Raw genomic sequence first — 21,203 nt, 5'->3', positions numbered from 1 at the left:
GTGACCCCCATCCCAGTGACCCCCCCCATATTTGGGGACCCCTCCCCACCTTTTCCCAGCGCCGGGATCTGCAGGGGGAGGCTGATGATCCCCACCAGGTCCTCGAGCGGGACGAGCGAGCGCAGGATCGCCCGGATCCGCAGGGCCTCCCCCTTCCCCGCCTGGATCAGCTGTGGGGGTCACACGGGGGGGTCACACCCCGAGTCCTGACCCCCCCCAGGACCCCCTGAGTCCCCCCAAACCCCCAGGTCCGTACGTGCATCTCGGGGGCGCAGCGGCCCAGCAGGTCGATGAGGGCGGCGTAGAAGGACATGATGGCGTGGCCCAGGTGCACCCGGTTCTCCTCGGGGGGCTCCTCGGGGCCGAACCTGGGGGGACACGGAGGGTCAGGGGGTCACCCTGGGGTCCCCCCAGGCCATCCCAGTGTCGTCATCTTCACCCCACCCCATTCTAGCCCATCTTCATCCCCCTTCCATTCACGGCTGGATGGCTGCTCTGTCCTGTCTTCATCCTCACTGGCATTTCTCGCCGTGCCCATCCTCATCCTCACCCAACCCCACCCAATCCCAACCCAATCCCACCCAATCCAAATCCCAATCCCAATCTCACTCCCGGTGCTCACGGCTTCCTCTCCCTGCGGCCGCTGGGCCTGTCCTGTGCAGGGTCCCCATCCCAACCCCAACCCCAATCCCAACCCCAATCCCATCCAACCCCATTCCCAATCCCGCTCCCGGTGCTCACGGCCTCCTCTCCCTGCGGCCGCTGGGCCCGTCCCAACCCCATTCCCAATCCCAACCCCAATCCCAATCCCAATCCCAACCCCAATCCCGCTCCCGGTGCTCCCGGCTTCCTCTCCCTGCGGCCGCTGGGCCCGTCCCGTGCAGGGTCCCAATCCCAACCCCAATCCCAACCCCATTCCCAATCCCGCTCCCGGTGCTCACGGCTTCCTCTCCCTGCGGCCGCTGGGCCCATCCCAACCCCAATCCCACCCAATCCCAATCCCAACCCCAACCCCAACCCCAATCCCATTCCCATTTCAGCTCCCGGTGCTCACGGCCTCCTCTCCCTGCGCCCGCTGGGCCCATCCCAACCCCAATCCCAACCCCAACCCCAATCCCAACCCCAATCCCAACCCTAATCCCAACCCCATTCCCAATCCCGCTCCCGGTGCTCACGGCTTCCTCTCCCTGCGGCCGCTGGGCCCATCCCAACCCCAACCCCAATCCCAACCCCAATCCCAACCCCAACCCCAATCCCAACCCCAATCCCAACCCCAACCCCAATCCCATCCAATCCCAACCCCATTCCCAATCCCGCTCCCGGTGCTCACAGCTTCCTCTCCCTGCGGCCGCTGGGCCCGTCCCGTGCAGGGTCCCCATCCCAACCCCAATCCCAACCCCATTCCCAATCCCGCTCCCGGTGCTCACGGCTTCCTTTCCCTGCGGCCGCTGGGCCCATCCCGTGTAGGGTCCCCATCCCAACCCCAACCCCAATCCCAACCCCAACCCCATTCCCAATCCCGCTTCCTGTGCTCACAGCCTCCTCTCCTTGCAGCTGCTGAGCCCATCCCAACCCCAACCCCAATCCCAACCCCAATCCCAATCCCAACCCCATTCCCAATCCCGCTCCCGGTGCTCATGGCCTCCTCTCCCTGCGGCCGCTGGGCCCATCCCAACCCCATTCCCAATCCCAACCCCAATCCCAATCCCAATCCCAACCCCAATCCCGCTCCCGGTGCTCCCGGCTTCCTCTCCCTGCGGCCGCTGGGCCCGTCCCGTGCAGGGTCCCAATCCCAACCCCAATCCCAACCCCATTCCCAATCCCGCTCCCGGTGCTCACGGCTTCCTCTCCCTGCGGCCGCTGGGCCCATCCCAACCCCAATCCCACCCAATCCCAATCCCAACCCCAACCCCAACCCCAATCCCATTCCCATTTCAGCTCCCGGTGCTCACGGCCTCCTCTCCCTGCGCCCGCTGGGCCCATCCCAACCCCAATCCCAACCCCAACCCCAATCCCAACCCCAATCCCAACCCTAATCCCAACCCCATTCCCAATCCCGCTCCCGGTGCTCACGGCTTCCTCTCCCTGCGGCCGCTGGGCCCATCCCAACCCCAACCCCAATCCCAACCCCAATCCCAACCCCAACCCCAATCCCATCCAATCCCAACCCCATTCCCAATCCCGCTCCCGGTGCTCACAGCTTCCTCTCCCTGCGGCCGCTGGGCCCGTCCCGTGCAGGGTCCCCATCCCAACCCCAATCCCAACCCCATTCCCAATCCCGCTCCCGGTGCTCACGGCTTCCTCTCCCTGCGGCCGCTGGGCCCATCCCGTGTAGGGTCCCCATCCCAACCCCAACCCCAATCCCAACCCCAACCCCATTCCCAATCCCGCTTCCTGTGCTCACAGCCTCCTCTCCTTGCAGCTGCTGAGCCCATCCCAACCCCAACCCCAATCCCAACCCCAATCCCAATCCCAACCCCATTCCCAATCCCGCTCCCGGTGCTCATGGCCTCCTCTCCCTGCGCCCGCTGGGCCCATCCCAACCCCAATTCCAACCCCAACCCCAACCCCAATCCCAACCCCAATCCCAACCCCAATCCCAACCCCAACCCCAATCCCATCCAACCCCAACCCCATTCCCAATCCCGCTCCCAGTGCTCACGGCCTCCTCTCCCTGCGGCCGCTGGGCCCGTCCCAACCCCAACCCCAACCCCAATCCCAATCCCAATCCCAATCCCAATCCCAACCCCAATCCCAATCCCGCTCCCGGTGCTCACGGCCTCCTCTCCCTGCGGCCACTGGGGCAATCCCAACCCCAATCCCAACACCAACCCCAATCCCAACCCCATTCCCAATCCCGCTCCCGGTGCTCCCGGCTTCCTCTCCCTGCGCCCGCTGGGCCCATCCCAACCCCAACCCCAACCCCAATCCCATTCCCATTCCCAATCCCGCTCCCGGTGCTCACGGCCTCCTCTCCCTGCGCCCGCTGGGCCCGTCCCGCGCGGGGTCCTGGGCGATGCTCAGGGCGTCCTGGATGGCGGCCAGCAGCCCGCTGCCCCCCTCGCCCCGCAGCGCCGGCCCGAAGCACTCGGGCCGCCGGATCAGCAGCCGCACCACCACGTTGGCGTTCTCCTCCACGCTCTCCCCTGGAGAACCCCAAAAGTCACAGGGACACCCCAGAATTCCCAAAACATGGACCCACAAAACCCCTAAACCCTCCTGAAACCCCTAAAACAGGGGGTCCCGGATCAACAGCTGCACCACCATGTTGGCATTCTCCACGCTCTCCCCTGGGGAACCCCAAAAGTCACAGGGACACCCCAGAATTCCCAAAACATGGACCCACAAAACCCCTAAACCCCTAAAAACCTCTAAACACCCCTAAAACCCCTAAAACAGGGGGTCCCGGATCAACAGCCGCACCACCACGTTGGCGTTCTCCACGCTCTCCCCTGGGGAACCCCAGAAGTCACAGGGACACCCCAGAATTCCCAAAACATGGACCCACAAAACCCCTAAACCCTAAAATCTCTAAAACTCCTAAAACAGGGAGTCCCGGATCAACAGCTGCACCACCACGTTGGCGTTCTCCTCCACGCTCTCCCCTGGGGAACCCCAAAAGTCACAGGGACACCCCAGAATTCCCAAAACATGGACCCACAAAACCTCTAAACACCCCTAAAACCCCTAAAACAGGGGGTCCCAAATCAGCAGCCGCACCACCACACTGGCGTTCTCCTCCACGCTCTCCCCTGGGGAACCCCAGAAGTCACAGGGACACCCCAGAATTCCCAAAACATGGACCCACAAAACCCCTAAAAACCCTAAAATCTCTAAAACTCCTAAAACTCCTAAAACAGGGGGTCCCAAATCAACAGCCGCACCACCACGTTGGCGTTCTCCTCCACACTCTCCCCTGGGGAACCCCAGAAGTCACAGGGACACCCCAGAATTCCCAAAACATGGACCCACAAAACCCCTAAACCTCTAAAAACTCCTAAAACCCTAAACCTCCTAAAAATAGGGGGTTCCAAATCAGCAGCCGCACCACCACGTTGGCATTCTCCTCCACGCTCTCCCCTGGAGAACCGCACCCCAAAAGTCATGGGAGCCCTAAAAGGGACCCCCAAAACACAGACCCACAGGAGGGGACAGGGGACACCTGAGGGACACCTGAGAGACACCTGAGAGACACCTGGGGACACCTGGGGACACCTGAGGAACACCTGGGGTCTCTCACCAATGACAAAGATGACAAAGCTCAGGAAGTCAAGGCAGAGCTGCTATGGGGGGCACAGGGGGGACACCTGAGGGACCTTAAGGGGACCTGGGGACAGCTGGGGACACCTGGAGACACCGGGGGTCTCTCACCGTTGACGAAGACGGCGAAGCGCAGGAAGTCCAGGTACTTCTCCCCACCGCAGGGGTTCCAGCCGATGTCGGGGTAGCCCTTGGCCAGCAGCATGGGGCAGCTCTGCAGCCCGCAGCTCGCCAGGTAGGTCACCACCTGCGCCAGGGGACAGCGAGGACATCAGGGGACATCAGGGGACACCAGGGGACATGAGGGGACATGAGGGGACACCAGGGGACATGGAGGGACACCAGGGACACAGAGGGACACAGAGGGTTTTGGGGGACAGCAGCACCAGGCAGCTCTGCAGCTCGCCAGGTAGGTCACCACCTGCGCCAGGGGACAGCGGGGACATCAGGGGACACCAGGGGACACCAGGGGACACCAGGGGACATGAGGGGACACCAGGGGACATGGAGGGACACCAGGGACACAGAGGGACACAGAGGGTTTTGGGGGACAGCAGCACCAGGCAGCTCTGCAGCTTGCCAGGTAGATCACCACCTGCGCCAGGGGACAGCGGGGACACCAGGGGACATCAGGGGACACCAGGGGACACCAGGGGACACCAGGGGACATGGAGGGACACCAGGGACACCAGGGACACAGAGGGACACAGGGGGTTTTGGGGAACAGCAGCCCCGCAGCTCGCCAGGTAGGTCACCACCTGCGCCAGGGGACAGTGGGGACACCAGGGGACACCAGGGGACATCAGGGGACACCAGGGGACATCGGGAGACTCCAGAGCACATCAGGGGACACCAGGGGACATGGAGGGACACCAGGGACACAGAGGGACACAGGGGGTTTTGGGGTACAGCAGCACCAAGCAGCTCTGCAGCTTGCCAGGTAGGTCACCACCTGCGCCAGGGGACAGCGGGGACACCAGGGGACCCCAGGGGACATCAGGAGACACCAGGGGACACCAGGGGACATCGGGAGACTCCAGAGCACATCAGGGGACACCAGGGGACACCAGGGACACAGAGGGACACAGGGGGTTTTGGGGGACAGCAGCACCAAGCAGCTCTGCAGCTCGCCAGGTAGGTCACCACCTGTGCCAGGGGACAGCGGGGACACCAGGGGACATCAGGGGACACCAGGGAACATCGGGAGACTCCAGGGGACATCAGGGGACACCAGGGGACATCGGGGGACATCAGGAGACTCCAGGGGACATGAGGGGACACCAGGGGACATGGAGGGACACCAGGGACACAGAGGGACACAGGGGGTTTTGGGGAACAGCAGCCCCGCAGCTCGCCAGGTAGGTCACCACCTGCGCCAGGGGACAGCGGGGACACCAGGGGACACCAGGGGACAGCAGGGGACATGAGGGGACATCAGGGGACACCAGGGGACACCAGGGGACATCAGGGGACATGAGGGGACATCAGGGGACACCAGGGGGGACACGGGGCTGTCCCCACCTTCTCCAGGTCCTGCTCCTTGAGGGCCAGCGCCAGCTCGTTGTTGTCGATGACGGAGGCGGCTGCCACGTCCAGGGGGGTGGAGCCCTGCATGCCTTGGGGACACAGGGACACAGAGGTCAGGGGACACCGGGGGACACCGGGCGGGGGGCAGAGACCCCCCCCAAGGTGTCCTAAAGGACCCCCGAGAGGAACCCAGGGGACAGAGGTGACAAGGAGGGGTGGCAGGGAGTGCCGGGGGGTGGCTGGGAGGGGACAGGGGTGGCACTGGGGACACAAGGGTGGCACTGGGGACACGGAGGTGGCACTGGGGACATGGTGAGGGGGCAGAGACCCCCCCCAGGGTGTCCTAAAGGACCCCCGAGAGGAACCCAGGGGACAGAGGTGACAAGGAGGGGTGGCAGGGAGGGGACAGGAGGTGGCAGGGAGGGGACAGGGGTGGCACCGGGGACACGGAGGTGGCACTGGGGACACGGAGGTGGCACTGGGGACATGGTGAGGGGGCAGAGACCCCCCCCAGGGTGTCCTAAAGGACCCCTGAGAGGAACCCAGGGGACAGAGGTGACAAGGAGGGGTGGCAGGGAGTGCCGGGGGGTGGCTGGGAGGGGACAGGGGTGGCACTGGGGACACGGAGGTGGCACTGGGGACATGGTGAGGGGGCAGAGACCCCCCCCCAAGGTGTCCTAAAGGACCCCCGAGAGGAACCCAGGGGACAGAGGTGACAAGGAGGGGTGGCAGGGAGTGCCGGGGGGTGGCTGGGAGGGGACAGGGGTGGCACTGGGGACAGGGGTGGCACTGGGGACACGGGGGTGGCACTGGGGACACGGAGGTGGCACTGGGGACATGGTGAGGGGGCAGAGACCCCCCCCCCAGGGTGTCCTAAAGGACCCCCGAGAGGAACCCAGGGGACAGAGGTGACAAGGAGGGGTGGCAGGGAGGGGACAGGGGTGGCACTGGGGACACAGGGGTGGCACTGGGGACATGGGGGTGGCACTGGGGACACGGGGGTGGCACTGGGGACACGGGGGGACCCCGGGAGGGTTTTGGGGTGCCTCACCCAGGCCGATGCCGCTGTTCTCCAGCAGGTAGCCCAGGTGGTCGAACATGGAGCGCTGGTTCTGGCGGCTGATGCGGCAGAAGTAGCAGAGGAAGCGGCAGCAGTTGGTCACCATCTTGGGGAAGCGGATCTCCTGGGGGGCATCGGGGGGTCAGGGGGGCTCCGGGGGGGTCCCTAGGGGGGCAGCCGGGGGTGGGGGGCTCACCTTGGACTCGCCGCCGCCCAGCACGCTGACCATCACCTGCATCACGGTCTCGTGCATGCCCAGCGCCCGCATCAGGTTGGGGTGCTGGTAGAACACCTTGTTGTTCATGATGTTCCTGGAGGAGCACGGGGGGTCACAGGTTTGGGGGGCTTGGGGGGGTTTTGGGGTGTTCAGGGGCAGATTTGGGGGGTTTGTGTGGGTTATGGGGTGTTCAGGGGCAGATCTGGGGGGTTTGGGGGGGTTATGGAGTGCCCAGAGTGGGATTTGGGGTGTCCAGGTGGGATTCGGGGTGCTGGTAGAACACCTTGTTGTTCATGATGTTCCTGGAGGAGCACGGGGGGTCACAGGTTTGGGGGGATTGGGGGGGTTATGGGGTGTTCAGGGGCAGATTTGGGGGGGTTTGGGTGGGTTATGGGGTGTTCAGGGGCAGATTTGGGGGGGTTTGGGGGGGTTATGGGGTGTCCAGAGTGGGATTTGGGGGGTTTGGGGGTGGTTATGGGGTGCCCAGAGTGGGATTTGGGGTGTCCAGGTGGGATTTGGGGTGCTGGTAGAACACCTTGTTGTTCATGATGTTCCTGGGGCAGCATGGGGGGGTCACAGGTTTGGGGGGCTTGGGGGGGTTATGGGGTGTTCAGGGGCAGATTTGGGGGGGTTTGGGTGGGTTATGGGGTGTCCAGGGAGAGATTTGGGGGGTTTGGGTGGGTTATGGGGTGTCCAGGGAGAGATTTGGGGGATTTGGGTGGGTTAGGGGGTGTCCAGGTGGGATTTGGGGTGTCCAGGTGGGATTTGGGGTGCTGGTAGAACACCTTGTTGTTCATGATGTTCCTGGGGGGGCATGGGGGGGTCAGAGGTTTGGGGGGCTTGGGTGGGTTATGGGGTGTTCAGGGGCAGATTTGGGGGGTTTGGGTGGGTTATGGGGTGTCCAGAGTGGGATTTGGGGTTTCCAGGTGGGATTTGGGGTGCTGGTAGAACACCTTGTTGTTCATGATGTTCCTGGAGGAGCACGGGGGGTCACAGGTTTGGGGGGTTTGGGTGGGTTATGGGGTGTTCAGAGGCAGATTTGGGGGGTTTGGGTGGGTTATGGGGTGTTCAGGGAGAGATTTGGGGGGTTTGGGTGGGTTATGGGGTGCCCAGAGTGGGATTTGGGGTGTCCAGGTGGGATTTGGGGTGTCCAGGTGGGATTTGGGGTGCTGGTAGAACACCTTGTTGTTCATGATGTTCCTGGGGGGGGACATGGTGGGGGTCATCGGGGGTGCTCAGGGGCAGATTTGGGGGGACCCAGAGAGGACACAGAGGGACACAGAGGGACATAAAGAGGACACAGGGGGACACAGGATGACCCAGAGGGACACAAGGGGACACAGAGGACACAAGGAGGACACACAGAAGACACTGAAGGACACAAGGGGACACAGGGTGACCCAGAGAGGACACAGAGGGACACAGAGGGACATAAAGAGGACACAGAGGACACAAGGAGGACACAAAGAAGACACAGAGGACACAAGGAGGACACAAAGAAGACACAGAGGACACAAGGAGGACACACGGAAGACACTGAAGGACACGGAGGGGACACAGGGTGACCCAGGGAGGACACAGGGGGACACAAGGTGACCCAGAGAGGACACAGGGGGACACAGAGGGACATAAAGAGGACACAGGGGGACACAGGGGGACCCAGAAGGGACACAAGGGAACACAGCGGGACACAAGGAGGACACAAAGAAGACACAGAGGACACAAGGAGAACACACGGAAGACACCGAAGGACACGGAGGGGACACAGGGTGACCCAGGGAGGACACAAGGGGACACAAGGTGACCCAGAGAGGACACAGAGGGACACAGAGGGACATAAAGAGGACACAGGGGGACACAGGATGACACAGAGGGACACAAGGGGACACAGAGGGACACAAGGAGGACACACAGAAGACACAGAGGACACAAGGAGGACACACAGAAGACACTGAAGGACATGGAGGGGACACAGGGTGACCCAGGGAGGACACAGAGGGACACAGGATGACACAGAGGGACACAAGGTGACCCAGAGAGGACACAGGGGACACAGAGGGACATAAAGAGGACACAGGGGGACACAGGATGACCCAGAGGGACACAAGGGGACACAGAGGGACACAAGGAGGACACACGGAAGACACTGAAGGACACGGAGGGGACACAGGGTGACCCAGAGAGGACACAGAGGGACACAGAGGGACATAAAGAGGACACAGAGGACACAAGGAGGACACAAAGAAGACACAGAGGACACAAGGAGGACACAAAGACACAGAGGACATAAGGAGGACACACGGAAGACACTGAAGGACACGGAGGGGACACAGGGTGACCCAGAGAGGACACAGGGGGACACAGGGTGACCCAGAGAGGACACAGGGGGACAGCAGGTGACCCAGGGGGACACAGAGAGCGGCACGCACCCGATGCTCTGGATCATGAGGTTCTCCTCCTCGGGGCCCATCTGCACGATGAGCAGCGAGCGGATCTGGCCCAGGCACTCGAGCAGGGCCGTGGTGTCGGGCACCGAGGTGGCGCTGATGGCGTAGGCCTTGGGCAGGGCGCGGCCCAGCTCGCCCAGCGCGTCGTACTGCCGGTGCAGCAGGCTGAACATGGCCCGCACCAGCGCCGGGCTCTGGATGAACGACTCCTGCGCCCAGTGCACCATGGTCTGCGAGATCAGCTCCTGCAGCGTGCCTGGGGACAGGGGACATGGGGACACTGGGGACATTGGGGACATCGGGGGCATTGGGGACACTGGGGACATTGGGGACACTGGGGACACTGGGGACACAGTGACTCCTGCGCCCAGTGCACCATGGTCTGCGAGATCAGCTCCTGCAGCGTGCCTGGGGACAGGGGACATGGGGACACTGGGGACATTGGGGACATCGGGGCATTGGGGACACTGGGGACATTGGGGACATTGGGGACATTGGGGACATCGGGGCATTGGGGTCACTGGGGACATTGGGGGCATTGGGGACATTGGGGACATTGGGGACATCGGGGACATTGGGGACAAACAGGGACATCGGGGACATTGGGGACATTGGGGACATCGGGGACACTGGGGACATTGGGGACATTGGGGACATTGGGGACATTGGGGACACTGGGGACACTGGGGACACAGTGACTCCTGCGCCCAGTGCACCATGGTCTGCGAGATCAGCTCCTGCAGCGTGCCTGGGGACAGGGGACATGGGGACATTGGGGACACTGGGGACATTGGGGACATCGGGGACATTGGGGACATTGGGGACACTGGGGACACTGGGGACACTGGGGACATTGGGGACATCGGGGACATCGGGGACACTGGGGACAAACAGGGACATCGGGGACATTGGGGACACTGGGGACACAGTGACTCCTGCGCCCAGTGCACCATGGTCTGCGAGATCAGCTCCTGCAGCGTGCCTGGGGACAGGGGACATGGGGACATTGGGGACACTGGGGACACTGGGGACATCGGGGACATTGGGGACATTGGGGACACTGGGGACACTGGGGACACAGTGACTCCTGCGCCCAGTGCACCATGGTCTGCGAGATCAGCTCCTGCAGCGTGCCTGGGGACAGGGGACATGGGGACACTGGGGACACTGGGGACATCGGGGGCATTGGGGACACTGGGGACACTGGGGACATCGGGGGCATTGGGGACACTGGGGACATTGGGGACATCGGGGACACTGGGGATACTGGGGACACTGGGGACACAGTGACTCCTGCGCCCAGTGCACCATGGTCTGCGAGATCAGCTCCTGCAGCGTGCCTGGGGACAGGGGACATCGGGGACACTGGGGACACTGGGGACATTGGGGACATCGGGGACATTGGGGACACTGGGGACACTGGGGACAAACAGGGACATCGGGGACATTGGGGACATCGGGGACACTGGGGACACTGGGGACACTGGGGACACTGGGGACACAGTGACTCCTGCGCCAGTGCACCATGGTCTGCCACCTTGGGGACATCTTGGCCAGCACCTTGGGGACAATTTGGCTGTGTCCTGGTGACATCCTGGTTGGCACCTTGGGGACACCTTGGCCAACGCTTTGGGGACACCTTGGCCAACACTTTGGGGACACCTCATGTGTCACCCTGAGGACACCATGACCAACTCCTTGGGGACACCTTGGCCAACGCTTTGGGGACACTTTGGCCAATGTTTTGGGGACACCTCGTGCGTCACCTTGGGGACACCTTGGCCAACTCCTTGGGGACACCTTGGCCAACTCCTTGGAGACACTTTGGCCAATGTTTTGGGGACACCTCGTGTGTCACCTTGGGGACACCTTGGCCAACTCCTTGGGGACACCTTGGCCAACTCCTTGGTGACACCTCATGCGTCACCCTGCTGCCACCTCGGCCATGTCCTGGACACAGCTGAGTGTCCCTGTCCCCACCGCCCTGTCCCCTCCTTACTGGGCACCGGGGGCTCCTCAGGGGGGGTCTCCTCCTCCTTGGGGGGCCCGCGGACCCCCACCACCTTCTGCACCAGCCCCAGCAGCCGCTGCCGCAGCGACGTCTCCTCCTCCTCCTCCTCTTCCTCCTCGGTCAGCTCCACGCCTGGGGAACACGGGGAGGGTCACAGGGGTGTCCCTGTGTCCCCAAGGGTCCCTGGATGGGTGTCCCCGTGCTCCTGGGGGTCTCTGGGGGCCCAGAATGGGGGTCCCAGTTCCACTGGGGAGATCCCAGTTCCTCATGGGGTGTCCCTACATCCAGGGGGGTGTCCCCATGCCCAAGGGGCTGTCCCCAAGCACAGGGGGTGTTCCCAAGCCCAGGGGGTGTCCCCATGCCCAGGAGGGTGTCACCAAGCCCAGGTGATGTCCCCAAGCCCCGGTGATGTCCCCATGCCCAGGGGGGTGTCCCCAAGCCCAGATGATGTCCCCAAGCCCAGATGATGTCACCAAGCCCAGGTGATGTCCCCATGCCCAGGGGGGTGTCCCCAAGCCCAGATGATGTCCCCATGCCCAGATGATGTCCCCAAGCCCCGGTGATGTCCCCAAGCCCAGGGGGTGTCCCCAAGCCCCGGTGATGTCCCCAAGCCCAGGGGGTGTTCCCAAACCCAGATGATGTCCCCAAACCCAGGTGATGTCCCCAAGCCCAGGGGGGTGTCCCCAAGCCCAGGGGGGTGTCCCCAAGCCCCGGTGATGTCCCCATGCCCAGATGATGTCCCCAAGCCCAGGTGATATCCCCAAGCCCAGGTGATGTTCCCAAGCCCAGATGATGTCCCCAAGCCCCGGTGATGTCCCCAAGCCCAGGGGGTGTCCCCAAGCCCAGGTGATATCCCCAAGCCCAGGGGGTGTCCCCAAGCCCAGATGATGTCCCCATGCCCAGATGATGTCCCCATGCCCAGATGATGTCCCCAAGCCCCGGTGATATCCCCAAGCCCAGGGGGTGTCCCCAAGCCCAGGTGATGTCCCCATACCCTGGTGATATCCCCATGCCCACAGGGGTGTCCCCAAGCCCAGGGGGGTGTCCCCAAGCCCCGGTGATGTCCCCATGCCCAGATGATGTCCCCAAGCCCAGGTGATGTCCCCAAGCCCAGATGATGTCCCCATGCCCAGATGATGTCCCCAAGCCCAGATGATGTCCCCAAGCCCAGGTGATGTCCCCATGCCCAGGGGGGTGTCCCCAAGCCCAGGTGATGTCCCCAAGCCCAGATGATGTCCCCAAGCCCAGGTGATATCCCCAAGCCCAGGGGGTGTCCCCAAGCTCCCGGAATGTCCCTGTCACCCCTCACCGCAGTGGGCCAGCAGGTCATTGTGGAAGTCCAGCAGCTCGTCCCGGATGTCCCCAGGCACGGGACACTCCTCATCCTCGGCTCCCTTGTACTGCATCAGCATGTTGATCTGGGGACACGGGGACACGGGGACATGGCAGGACATCAGGACATGGGGACACGGGAACATGGCAGGACATGGCAGGCCATCAGGACATGGGGACATGGCAGGACATCAGGACATGGGGACACGGGGACATGGCAGGACATCAGGACATGGGGACACGGGGACACGGGGACATGGCAGGACATCAGGACATGGGGACATGGGGACATGGCAGGCCATCAGGACACAGGGACATGGCAGGACATCCCTGTTCTCCCACCCAAGGCCATGTCCCCATGCTATCCCTGCCATGTCCCTGCAGTGTCCCCACTCTGTCCCGTGTCCCCACTCAGTCCCCAGTGTCCCCACACTGTCCCCACGCTATCTCCGCTCTGTCCCCACTCTGTCCCCAGTGTCCCCACGCTGTCCCCGCTTTGTCCCCACTCTGTCCCCAGTGTCCCCACGCTGTCCCCACTCTGTCCCTGCTCTGTCCCCGCTCTGTCCCCAGTGTCCCCACGCTGTCCCCGCTTTGTCCCCACTCTGTCCCCAGTGTCCCCACGCTGTCCCCACTCTGTCCCCACACTGTCCCCGCTTTGTCCCCACTCTGTCCCCAGTGTCCCCACTCTGTCCCCACGCTGTCCCCAGTGTCCCCACGCTTTGTCCCCACTCTGTCCCCAGTGTCCCTGCTCTGTCCCCACTCTGTCCCTGCAGTGTCCCCACTCTGTTCCCACTCTGTCCCCAGTGTCCCCACGCTGTCCCCACGCTGTCCCCACGCTGTCCCCACTCTGTCCCCACTCTGTCCCCGCTCTGTCCCCACTCTGTCCCCGCTCTGTCCCCACTCTGTCCCCGCTCTGTCCCCACGCTGTCCCCGCAGTGTCCCCGCTCTGTCCCCGCTCTGTCCCCACCTGCTCCTGCGGGGGCGAGCGGAACTCGCGGGTGCGCCGGGCGGTCTCTGCGGCCGACATGGTCAGCGCCCGCATCAGGCGGCCGTAGCGGCGCCGCTGGTCCCGCTGCAGCCGCTGCACGTGGTGCTCCGAGAAGGCCACGATGGCCTCCACGCGGTGCTGCAGCTCCCGCTCGCACAGGTGCTGCAGCAGGTGGCACATCTGCGGGGACACGGGGACATCAGGGACATCGGGGAGATCAGGGACATTGGGGACACAGGGACATCAGGGACATTGGCGACATCAGGAACATGGGGGCATTAGGGACACAGGGACCTCCACGCGGTGCTGCAGCTCCCGCTCGCACAGGTGCTGCAGCAGGTGGCACATCTGCGGGGACACGGGGACATCGGGGACATCGGGGACATGGGGGACATCGGGGACATGGGGATGTCAGGGACATCAGGGACGTGGGGGACATTGGGAACATGGGGGCATTGGGGGCATCAGGGACATTGGGGACACAGGGACATCGGGAACATGGGGACATCGGGGACATCAGAGACATTGGGGGCATTAGGGACATTGGGGACATCAGGGACATTGGGGACATTGGGAACATGGGGGCATTGGGGGCATCAGGGACATCGGGGACACAGGGACATCGGGAACATGGGGGCATCAGGGACATCGGGGACATCGAGGACATGGGGATGTCAGGGACATCAGGGACGTGGGGGACATTGGGAACATTGGGGACATTGGGGACATCAGGGACATTGGGGACATCGGGAACATGGGGGCATTAGGGACACAGGGACCTCCACGCGGTTCTGCAGCTCCCGCTCGCACAGGTGCTGCAGCAAGTGGCACATCTGCGGGGACACGGGGACATCGGGGACATTGGGGACATGGGGGTGTCAGGGGCATCGGGGACATTGGGGACATGGGGACATCAGGGACATCAAGGACATCAGGGACATCAGGGAGTTGGGGACATGGGGGCATCAGGGACATCAGGGACATGGGGGACACTGTGGGGTTGGGGACTGGGGATCCCAGGACATCACTGGGGACTGGAGATGGGGACAGGGACCCCGGGGAGGGGACAGGGACACTGGGAAGGAGAGCCCAGGGAGGGGACACGAGGTGGACACGGAGAGGGGACAGCGAGGGGACGCAACCCCCACGCCTGTCCCCCTCCCTCACCTGCAGCTTGACCGACTCTGGCAGCTTCATCTGCAGCAGACCCTCCTCCAGCTCTTCCTCCTTCTCCTCCTCCTCGTCCTGCACCTCCCCGGCTTCAATTGCCTTCGTCCTCCTGGCCTCCTCCTCATCCTCCTCCTCCTCCTGCAGCTCTCCAGCCTCGATGGCCTTCCTCCTCCTCACTTCTTCCTCCTCCTCCTCCTCCTCCTCCTCCAGCTCTCCAGCCTCCATAGCCTTTTTCCTCCTCGCCTCCTCATCCTCCTCCTCCTCCTCCTCCTCGCCAGCCTCGATGGCCTTCACGCCCTCCTCCTCCTCCTCCTCCTGCCCTTCCTCCCGCCGTCCCTCGCCGTCGCCGCGCGCGTCCCCGAAGACGCGTGGCTCGATCATGCGGAGCACGCGGCGCACGTCGCCGTCGCCCAGCGCTCCCACTGCCAGCAGCGCCGACACCAGCTTGAGCACGGGCACCAACTGGAACTCCACGCTTCCCCCCACGGGGTCCCGGGCATGGGGACCCCCACCCGCCACCGCCTCGGCCAGCATGCGCATGGCCTTGGCGCCCAGCTCATCCAGCGGAATGGCCGGGCTGAGCGGCGCCCGCCCGTCGCCGCCCGCCGCGCGGATGAAGCAGGGCTCCGAGAAATGGGGCTGGGGTCTCAGGCAGACGCTGGGCCCCACGCCCGGGGGTCCCGGGCAGCGGCCGCCGTCGGGGAAGAGCGCGATGGCGCGCGTGGCCTCGGTGATGGGCACGATGAACTCGGCGCTCATGGAGGAGCGGGCGCGCTGCGCCGCGTCCAGGTGCATGGCCAGCAGCAGGTCGTAGTAGCCGGCCCGCAGCGGGCCCGGCAGCTCGGGGCTCTCGATGGCGAAGAGCAGCTGGGCCTGGTCCACGTGGCTGCAGAGCGCGTGGGCCACGCGGTTGTTGCCCAGCGCGCACACGGCGCAGTACAGCCGCAGCGTGTGGCACTGGAACTGCAGCAGCTCCTCGCGCTCCCACAGCTCCAGGATGTCGATGCACCTGCGGGGAAACGGGGCTCGGGGTGAGGGGCGCGTGGGGTGGGACGCCTGGGGGGGCTCAGGGTGGGGGGACGTGGGGTGGGACGCCTGGGGGGGCTCAGGGTGGGGGGACGTGGGGTGGGACGCCTGGGGGGGCAGGGAGTGGGGGGACGTGGGGTGGGACCCCTGGGAGGGTGGGAAATGGGGTTCAGGGTAGGGGGAGGTGGGGTGGGACCCCTGGGAGGGTGGGAAATGGGGTTCAGGGTAGGGGGAGGTGGGGTGGGACCCCTGGGAGGGTGGGAAATGGGGTTCAGGGGGGAGGCAGGGAGTGGGGGGACGTGGGGTGGGACCCCTGGGAGGTTGGGAAATGGGGTTTGGGGCAGGGGGATGTGGGGTGGGACCCCTGGGAGGGCAGGGAGTGGGGGGACGTGGGGTGGGACCCCTGGGAGGGCAGGGAAATGGGGTTTGGGGTAGGGGGATGTGGGCTCTGGATGTCCCTGGGAATCCCTGGGTGCCCCTGGGTGTCCCTGGGGGTGCCCTGAGTGTCCCTGGGTGTCCCTGGGGGTGCTCTGGATGTCCCTGGGAATCCCTGGGTGTCCCTGGGTGCCCTGGGTTTGGCTCTGGATGTCCCTGGGAATCCATGGGTGCCCCTGGGGGTGCTCTGGATGTCCCTGGGAATCCCTGTGTGCCCCTGGGTGTCCCTGGGGGTGCTCTGGATGTCCCTGGGAATCCCTGGGTGTCCCTGGGGGTGCTCTGGATGTCCCTGGGTGTCCCTGGGCGTGTCCTGGGGTGCCCCTGGGGGTCCCTGGGGGTGCTCTGGATGTCCCTGGGAATCCATGGGTGCCCCTGGGGGTGCTCTGGATGTCCCTGGGAATCCCTGGACGTCCCTGGGGGTCCCTGGGGGTCCCTGGGTGCCCCTGGGTGCCCCTTGGGGGTCCCCACCTGTCCTCCTCGGGGATGTGCAGGGCCATCATCTGCAGGGGCTCGGAGCACTCCACGGCCCAGCCCTGGCGCTCGCCCAGCCGGGCGCTCTCCACGCCCAGGTACTGGGTGGGCATGCGGCTCCAGGTGACCGGGGTCAGGTGCTGGATGAGCAGCCGGGGCGGGCACTGCGGGGCCGGGTTCTGCCGCTCGCTGCTGAACATTGCCGCCGAGATGGGCATGATGTTCTGGGGGGGCACACGGGGGTGTCAGGGGCACCCCCAGAGACCCCCGGCACCGAGTTCCTCTTGGGTCACCCTGCAGAGCCCAAAGAGCCGCCCCGAGTCCTCCCTGCTCCGCCTGGCAGCTCCTTCAGCACCTCACCAGTGCTCCCAGTCCCTCCCCACACCCATAGCCCCCGCACCCCACGGTCACCGGGGGTTTTGGGGGGTTTTGGGGTGAAGGAGGGGGGGTTTAGGGTGTGGGTGAGGGGTTTTGGGGGGTCTCAGGGGTCCTGTAATGTGGTGGTGTTCATGGTGACCTGGGGATTTTGGGCTGGTCTCAGTGATCCCACACCATGGTGGTGTTCATGGTGACCTGGGGATTTTGGGGGGTTTTGAGGTGCTGGAGGGGGGGTTTAGGGTGTGGGTGGGGGGTTTTGGGGGGTCTCAGGGGTCCTGTACCGTGGTGGTGTTCATGGTGACCTGGGGATTTTGGGGTGGTCTCAGTGATCCCACACCATGGTGGTGTTGATGGTGGCCTGGGGGTTTTGGGGGGTTTTGGGGTGCTGGAGGGGGGGTTCAGGGTGTGGGTGAGGGGTTTTGGGGGGTCTCAGGGGTCCTGTACCGTGGTGGTGTTGATGATCACCTGGGGGTTTTGGGGGGGGTCTCAGGGTCTCAGGGATCCCACACCATGGTGGTGTTCATGGTGACCTGGGGATTTTGGGGGGTTTTGGGGTGCTGGAGGGGGGGTTTAGGGTGTGGGTGAGGGGTTTGGGGGGGTCTCAGGGGTCCTGTACCGTGGTGGTGTTGATGATCACCTGGGGGTTTTTGGGGGGGGGTCTCAGGGATCCCACACCATGGTGGTGTTCATGGTGACCTGGGGATTTTGGGGGGTTTTGGGGTGCTGGAGGGGGTGTTTAGGGTGTGGGTGGGGGGTTTTGGGGGGTCTCAGGGGTCCTGTACCGTGGTGGTGTTGATGGTGACCTGGGGATTTTGGGGGATTTTGGGGTGGTCTCAGTGATCCCACACCACGGTGGTGTTCATGGTGACCTGGGGTTTTGTTTTGGGGGGGTTTTGGGGGGGTTTTGGGGGTCCCACACCCCACCAGCCACCTGGAGAGGGTCCCAGCCCTCACCTTGAGCTTGCCCAGCTCGAACTGGAGCACGTTTTGGGTGGTGGGCTGCACGAACACGGCCGGGAACAGTTTGGTGTTGGGCTCCACCTGCGGGGACGGCGCCGCCGTGAGACCCCCGGGGTGGGCTGGGACCCCCAAACCTCACCTGGGGGGGTTCAGGGGGGGTTCCAGCTCACCTGGAAGAAGGTGTTGATCTCTTTGCCGTTGGCCGTGAAGGTCATGAGCCCCGTGGCCAGGTCCACCAGGCAGCCGATGACCAGGTCAGTGTGGGACACCCTGGCCTGCTGGGTGGGGGTCGCAAACTCCCCCCCCCACACCATGTAGCAGTTGCTGCGCTTGATGCTGAGGGGAAAAACGGGGTGAGACCCCCCCAAAATACCCCCAGATCATGGACCCCTCCCCTATTTAACCCCCACACCATGTAGCAGTTGCTGCGCTTGATGCTGAGGGGAAAAACGGGGTGAGACCCCCCCAAAATACCCCCAGACCATGGGACAGTTGCCCCATTTGGGGTCCCATTTGGGGTCCCTTTTGGGGTGTCTTTGGGGTCTCTTTGGGGTCCCTTTTGGGGTGTCCTTGGGGCCCATTTGGGGTCTCTTTGGGGATCCCATTTGGGGTCTCTTCAGGGTCCCATTTGGAGTGTCTTTGGGGTCCCATTTGGGGTGTCTTTTGGGTCCCATTTGGGGTGTCTTTGGGGTCCCTCTTGGGGTGTCTTTAGGGTGTCAGTGGGGTCCCTTTAGGGATCTCTCTGGGGTCCCTTTTGGGGGGTCTTTGGGGTCCTATTTGGGGTGTCTTCAGGATGTCTTTGGGGTCCCTTTAGGGATCTCTTTGGGGTCCCATTTGGGGTGTCTTACGGTCCCTTTAGGGATCTCTTTGGGGTCCCATTTGGGGTGTCTTAGGGTCCCATTTGGGGTCTCTTTGGGGTCCCATTTGGGGTCTCTTTGGGGTCCCATTTGGGGTGTCTTTTGGGTCCCATTTGGGGTCTCTTTGGGGTCCTGTTTTGGGGTCTTTAGGGTGTCAGTGGGGTCCCTTTAGGGATCTCTTTGGGGTCCCATTTGGGGTCTATTTGGGGTCCCTTTTGGGGTGTCTTTGGGGTGTCTTTGGGGTCCCATTTGGGGTGTCTTTGGGGTCCCATTTGGGGTGTCTTTGGGGTTCCCTTGGGGTGTCTTTGGGGTCCCATTTGGGGTGTCTTTTGGGTCCCATTTGGGGTCTCTTTGGGGTCCTGTTTGGGGTGTCTTTAGGGTGTCTTAGGGTCCCTTTAGGGATCTCTTTGGGGTCCCTTTTGGGGTGTCTTAGGGTCCCTTTAGGGATCTCTTTGGGGTCCCTTTTGGGGTGTCTTTGGGGTCCCCTTGGGGTACCTGTCGTGCACGTTGCCGCGGTCGTCGCCCATGGTGACGGTGACGCTGCGCACGCGGCCCAGCTCGAAGTCGGGGTCGTGCTGGTGGAAGTGGGGGGTGACCCAGCCCACCCAGGCACTGCCCGGCTCCTGCCCCGCAAACAGCCGCACCGAGTAGTAGTACTGGGGACAGGACAGGGACACGGTCAGGGACATGGGGACAGGGACAGGGGACAGGGTCAGGGACATGGGGACAGGGACAGGGGACACGGTCAGGGACACAGTCAGGGACATGGGGACAGGGACAGGGGACACGGGGACACGGTCAGGGACATGGGGACAGGGACATGGGGACATGGGGACAGGGTCAGGGATGGGGACAGGGACAGGGGACAGGGTCAGGGACATGAGGACAGGGTCAGGGACAGCCACAGGGACATGGGGACACGGGGACAGGGACAGGGGACACGGTCAGGGACATGGGGACAGGGACAGGGGACACGGGGACACGGTCAGGGACAGGGTCAGGGATGGGGACAGGGACAGGGGACAGGTTCAGGGACATGGGGACAGAGTCAGGGACATGGGGACAGGGACAGGGGACAGGGTCAGGGACATGGGGACAAGGTCAGGGACAGCCACAGGGACATGGGGACACAGGGACAGGGTCAGGAGACATGGGGACAGGGACATGGGGACATGGGGACAGGGACAGGGACACGGGGACAGGGACATGGGGACAGGGACAGGGGACATGGTCAGGGACAGCCACAGGGACAGGGGACACAGTCAGGGACATGGGGACAGTCAGGGACATGGGGACACGGTCAGGGACGGGGACAGGGACAGGGGACACAGGGACAGGGACAGGGGACAGGGTCAGGAACATGGGGACAGAGTCAGGGACATGGGGACAGGGACAGGGACAGCCACAGGGACAGGGGACAGGGTCAGGGATGGGGACAGGGACAGGGACACGGTCAGGGATGGGGACAGGGACAGGGGACATGGTCAGGGACTGGGGACATGGGGACAAGGGACACATTTTGGGGGTTTTTGGGGTCCGTACCGTGGTGGTGTTCATGATGACCTTGGGCTTTGGGGGATTTTGGGGTTTGGGGATTTTTGGGTGATTTTTGGTGGTTTTTGGGGTCCGTACCATGGTGGTGTTCATGATGACCTTGGGCTTTGGGGGATTTTGCGGTTTGGGGATTTTTGGGGATTTTTGGGGGATTTTTGGGGGTCCGTACCGTGGTGGTGCTCATGATGACCTCGGGCTTTGGGGGATTTCAGGGTTTGGGGATTTTTGGGGGACTTTTGGGGGGTTTTTGGTGGTTTTTGGGGTCCGTACCGTGGTGGTGTTCATGATGACCTCGGGCTTTGGGGGATTTCGGGGTTTGGGGATTTTTGGGGGGTTTTGGGGGGTTTTTTGGGGTCCGTACCGTGGTGGTGTTCATGATGACCTTGGGCTTTGGGGGATTTCGGGGTTTGGGGATTTTTGGGGGGTTTTTGGTGTTCTATACCGTGGTGGTGTTCATGATGACCTCGGGCTTGGGGGATTTCAGGGTTTGGGGATTTTTGGGGGATTTTT

At 63.8% G+C, this 21,203-nt stretch overlaps 1 protein-coding gene across 1 annotated transcript in view; it reads right to left on the bottom strand.

The window, feature by feature from the left end:
• The window catches only part of LOC110481838 (ryanodine receptor 1-like), a 154,014-nt gene that overhangs the window by 82,012 nt on the left and 50,799 nt on the right, over nucleotides 1–21,203 (bottom strand). The window contains 16 exon segments of the mRNA XM_077789130.1: nucleotides 50–170; nucleotides 257–368; nucleotides 2,966–3,146; nucleotides 4,372–4,507; nucleotides 5,782–5,876; nucleotides 6,839–6,971; nucleotides 7,044–7,158; nucleotides 9,494–9,767; nucleotides 11,511–11,654; nucleotides 12,832–12,940; nucleotides 13,822–14,022; nucleotides 15,010–16,021; nucleotides 16,942–17,168; nucleotides 18,277–18,363; nucleotides 18,453–18,618; nucleotides 19,635–19,795. Coding sequence (XP_077645256.1) covers nucleotides 50–170; nucleotides 257–368; nucleotides 2,966–3,146; nucleotides 4,372–4,507; nucleotides 5,782–5,876; nucleotides 6,839–6,971; nucleotides 7,044–7,158; nucleotides 9,494–9,767; nucleotides 11,511–11,654; nucleotides 12,832–12,940; nucleotides 13,822–14,022; nucleotides 15,010–16,021; nucleotides 16,942–17,168; nucleotides 18,277–18,363; nucleotides 18,453–18,618; nucleotides 19,635–19,795 — 3,274 coding nt within the window.

This window comes from Lonchura striata, chromosome 31 (genome assembly GCF_046129695.1).
Source record: "Lonchura striata isolate bLonStr1 chromosome 31, bLonStr1.mat, whole genome shotgun sequence".
In the NCBI taxonomy this organism is placed as follows: domain Eukaryota; kingdom Metazoa; phylum Chordata; class Aves; order Passeriformes; family Estrildidae; genus Lonchura; species Lonchura striata.
This window is presented reverse-complemented; position numbering and strand designations above follow the sequence as displayed.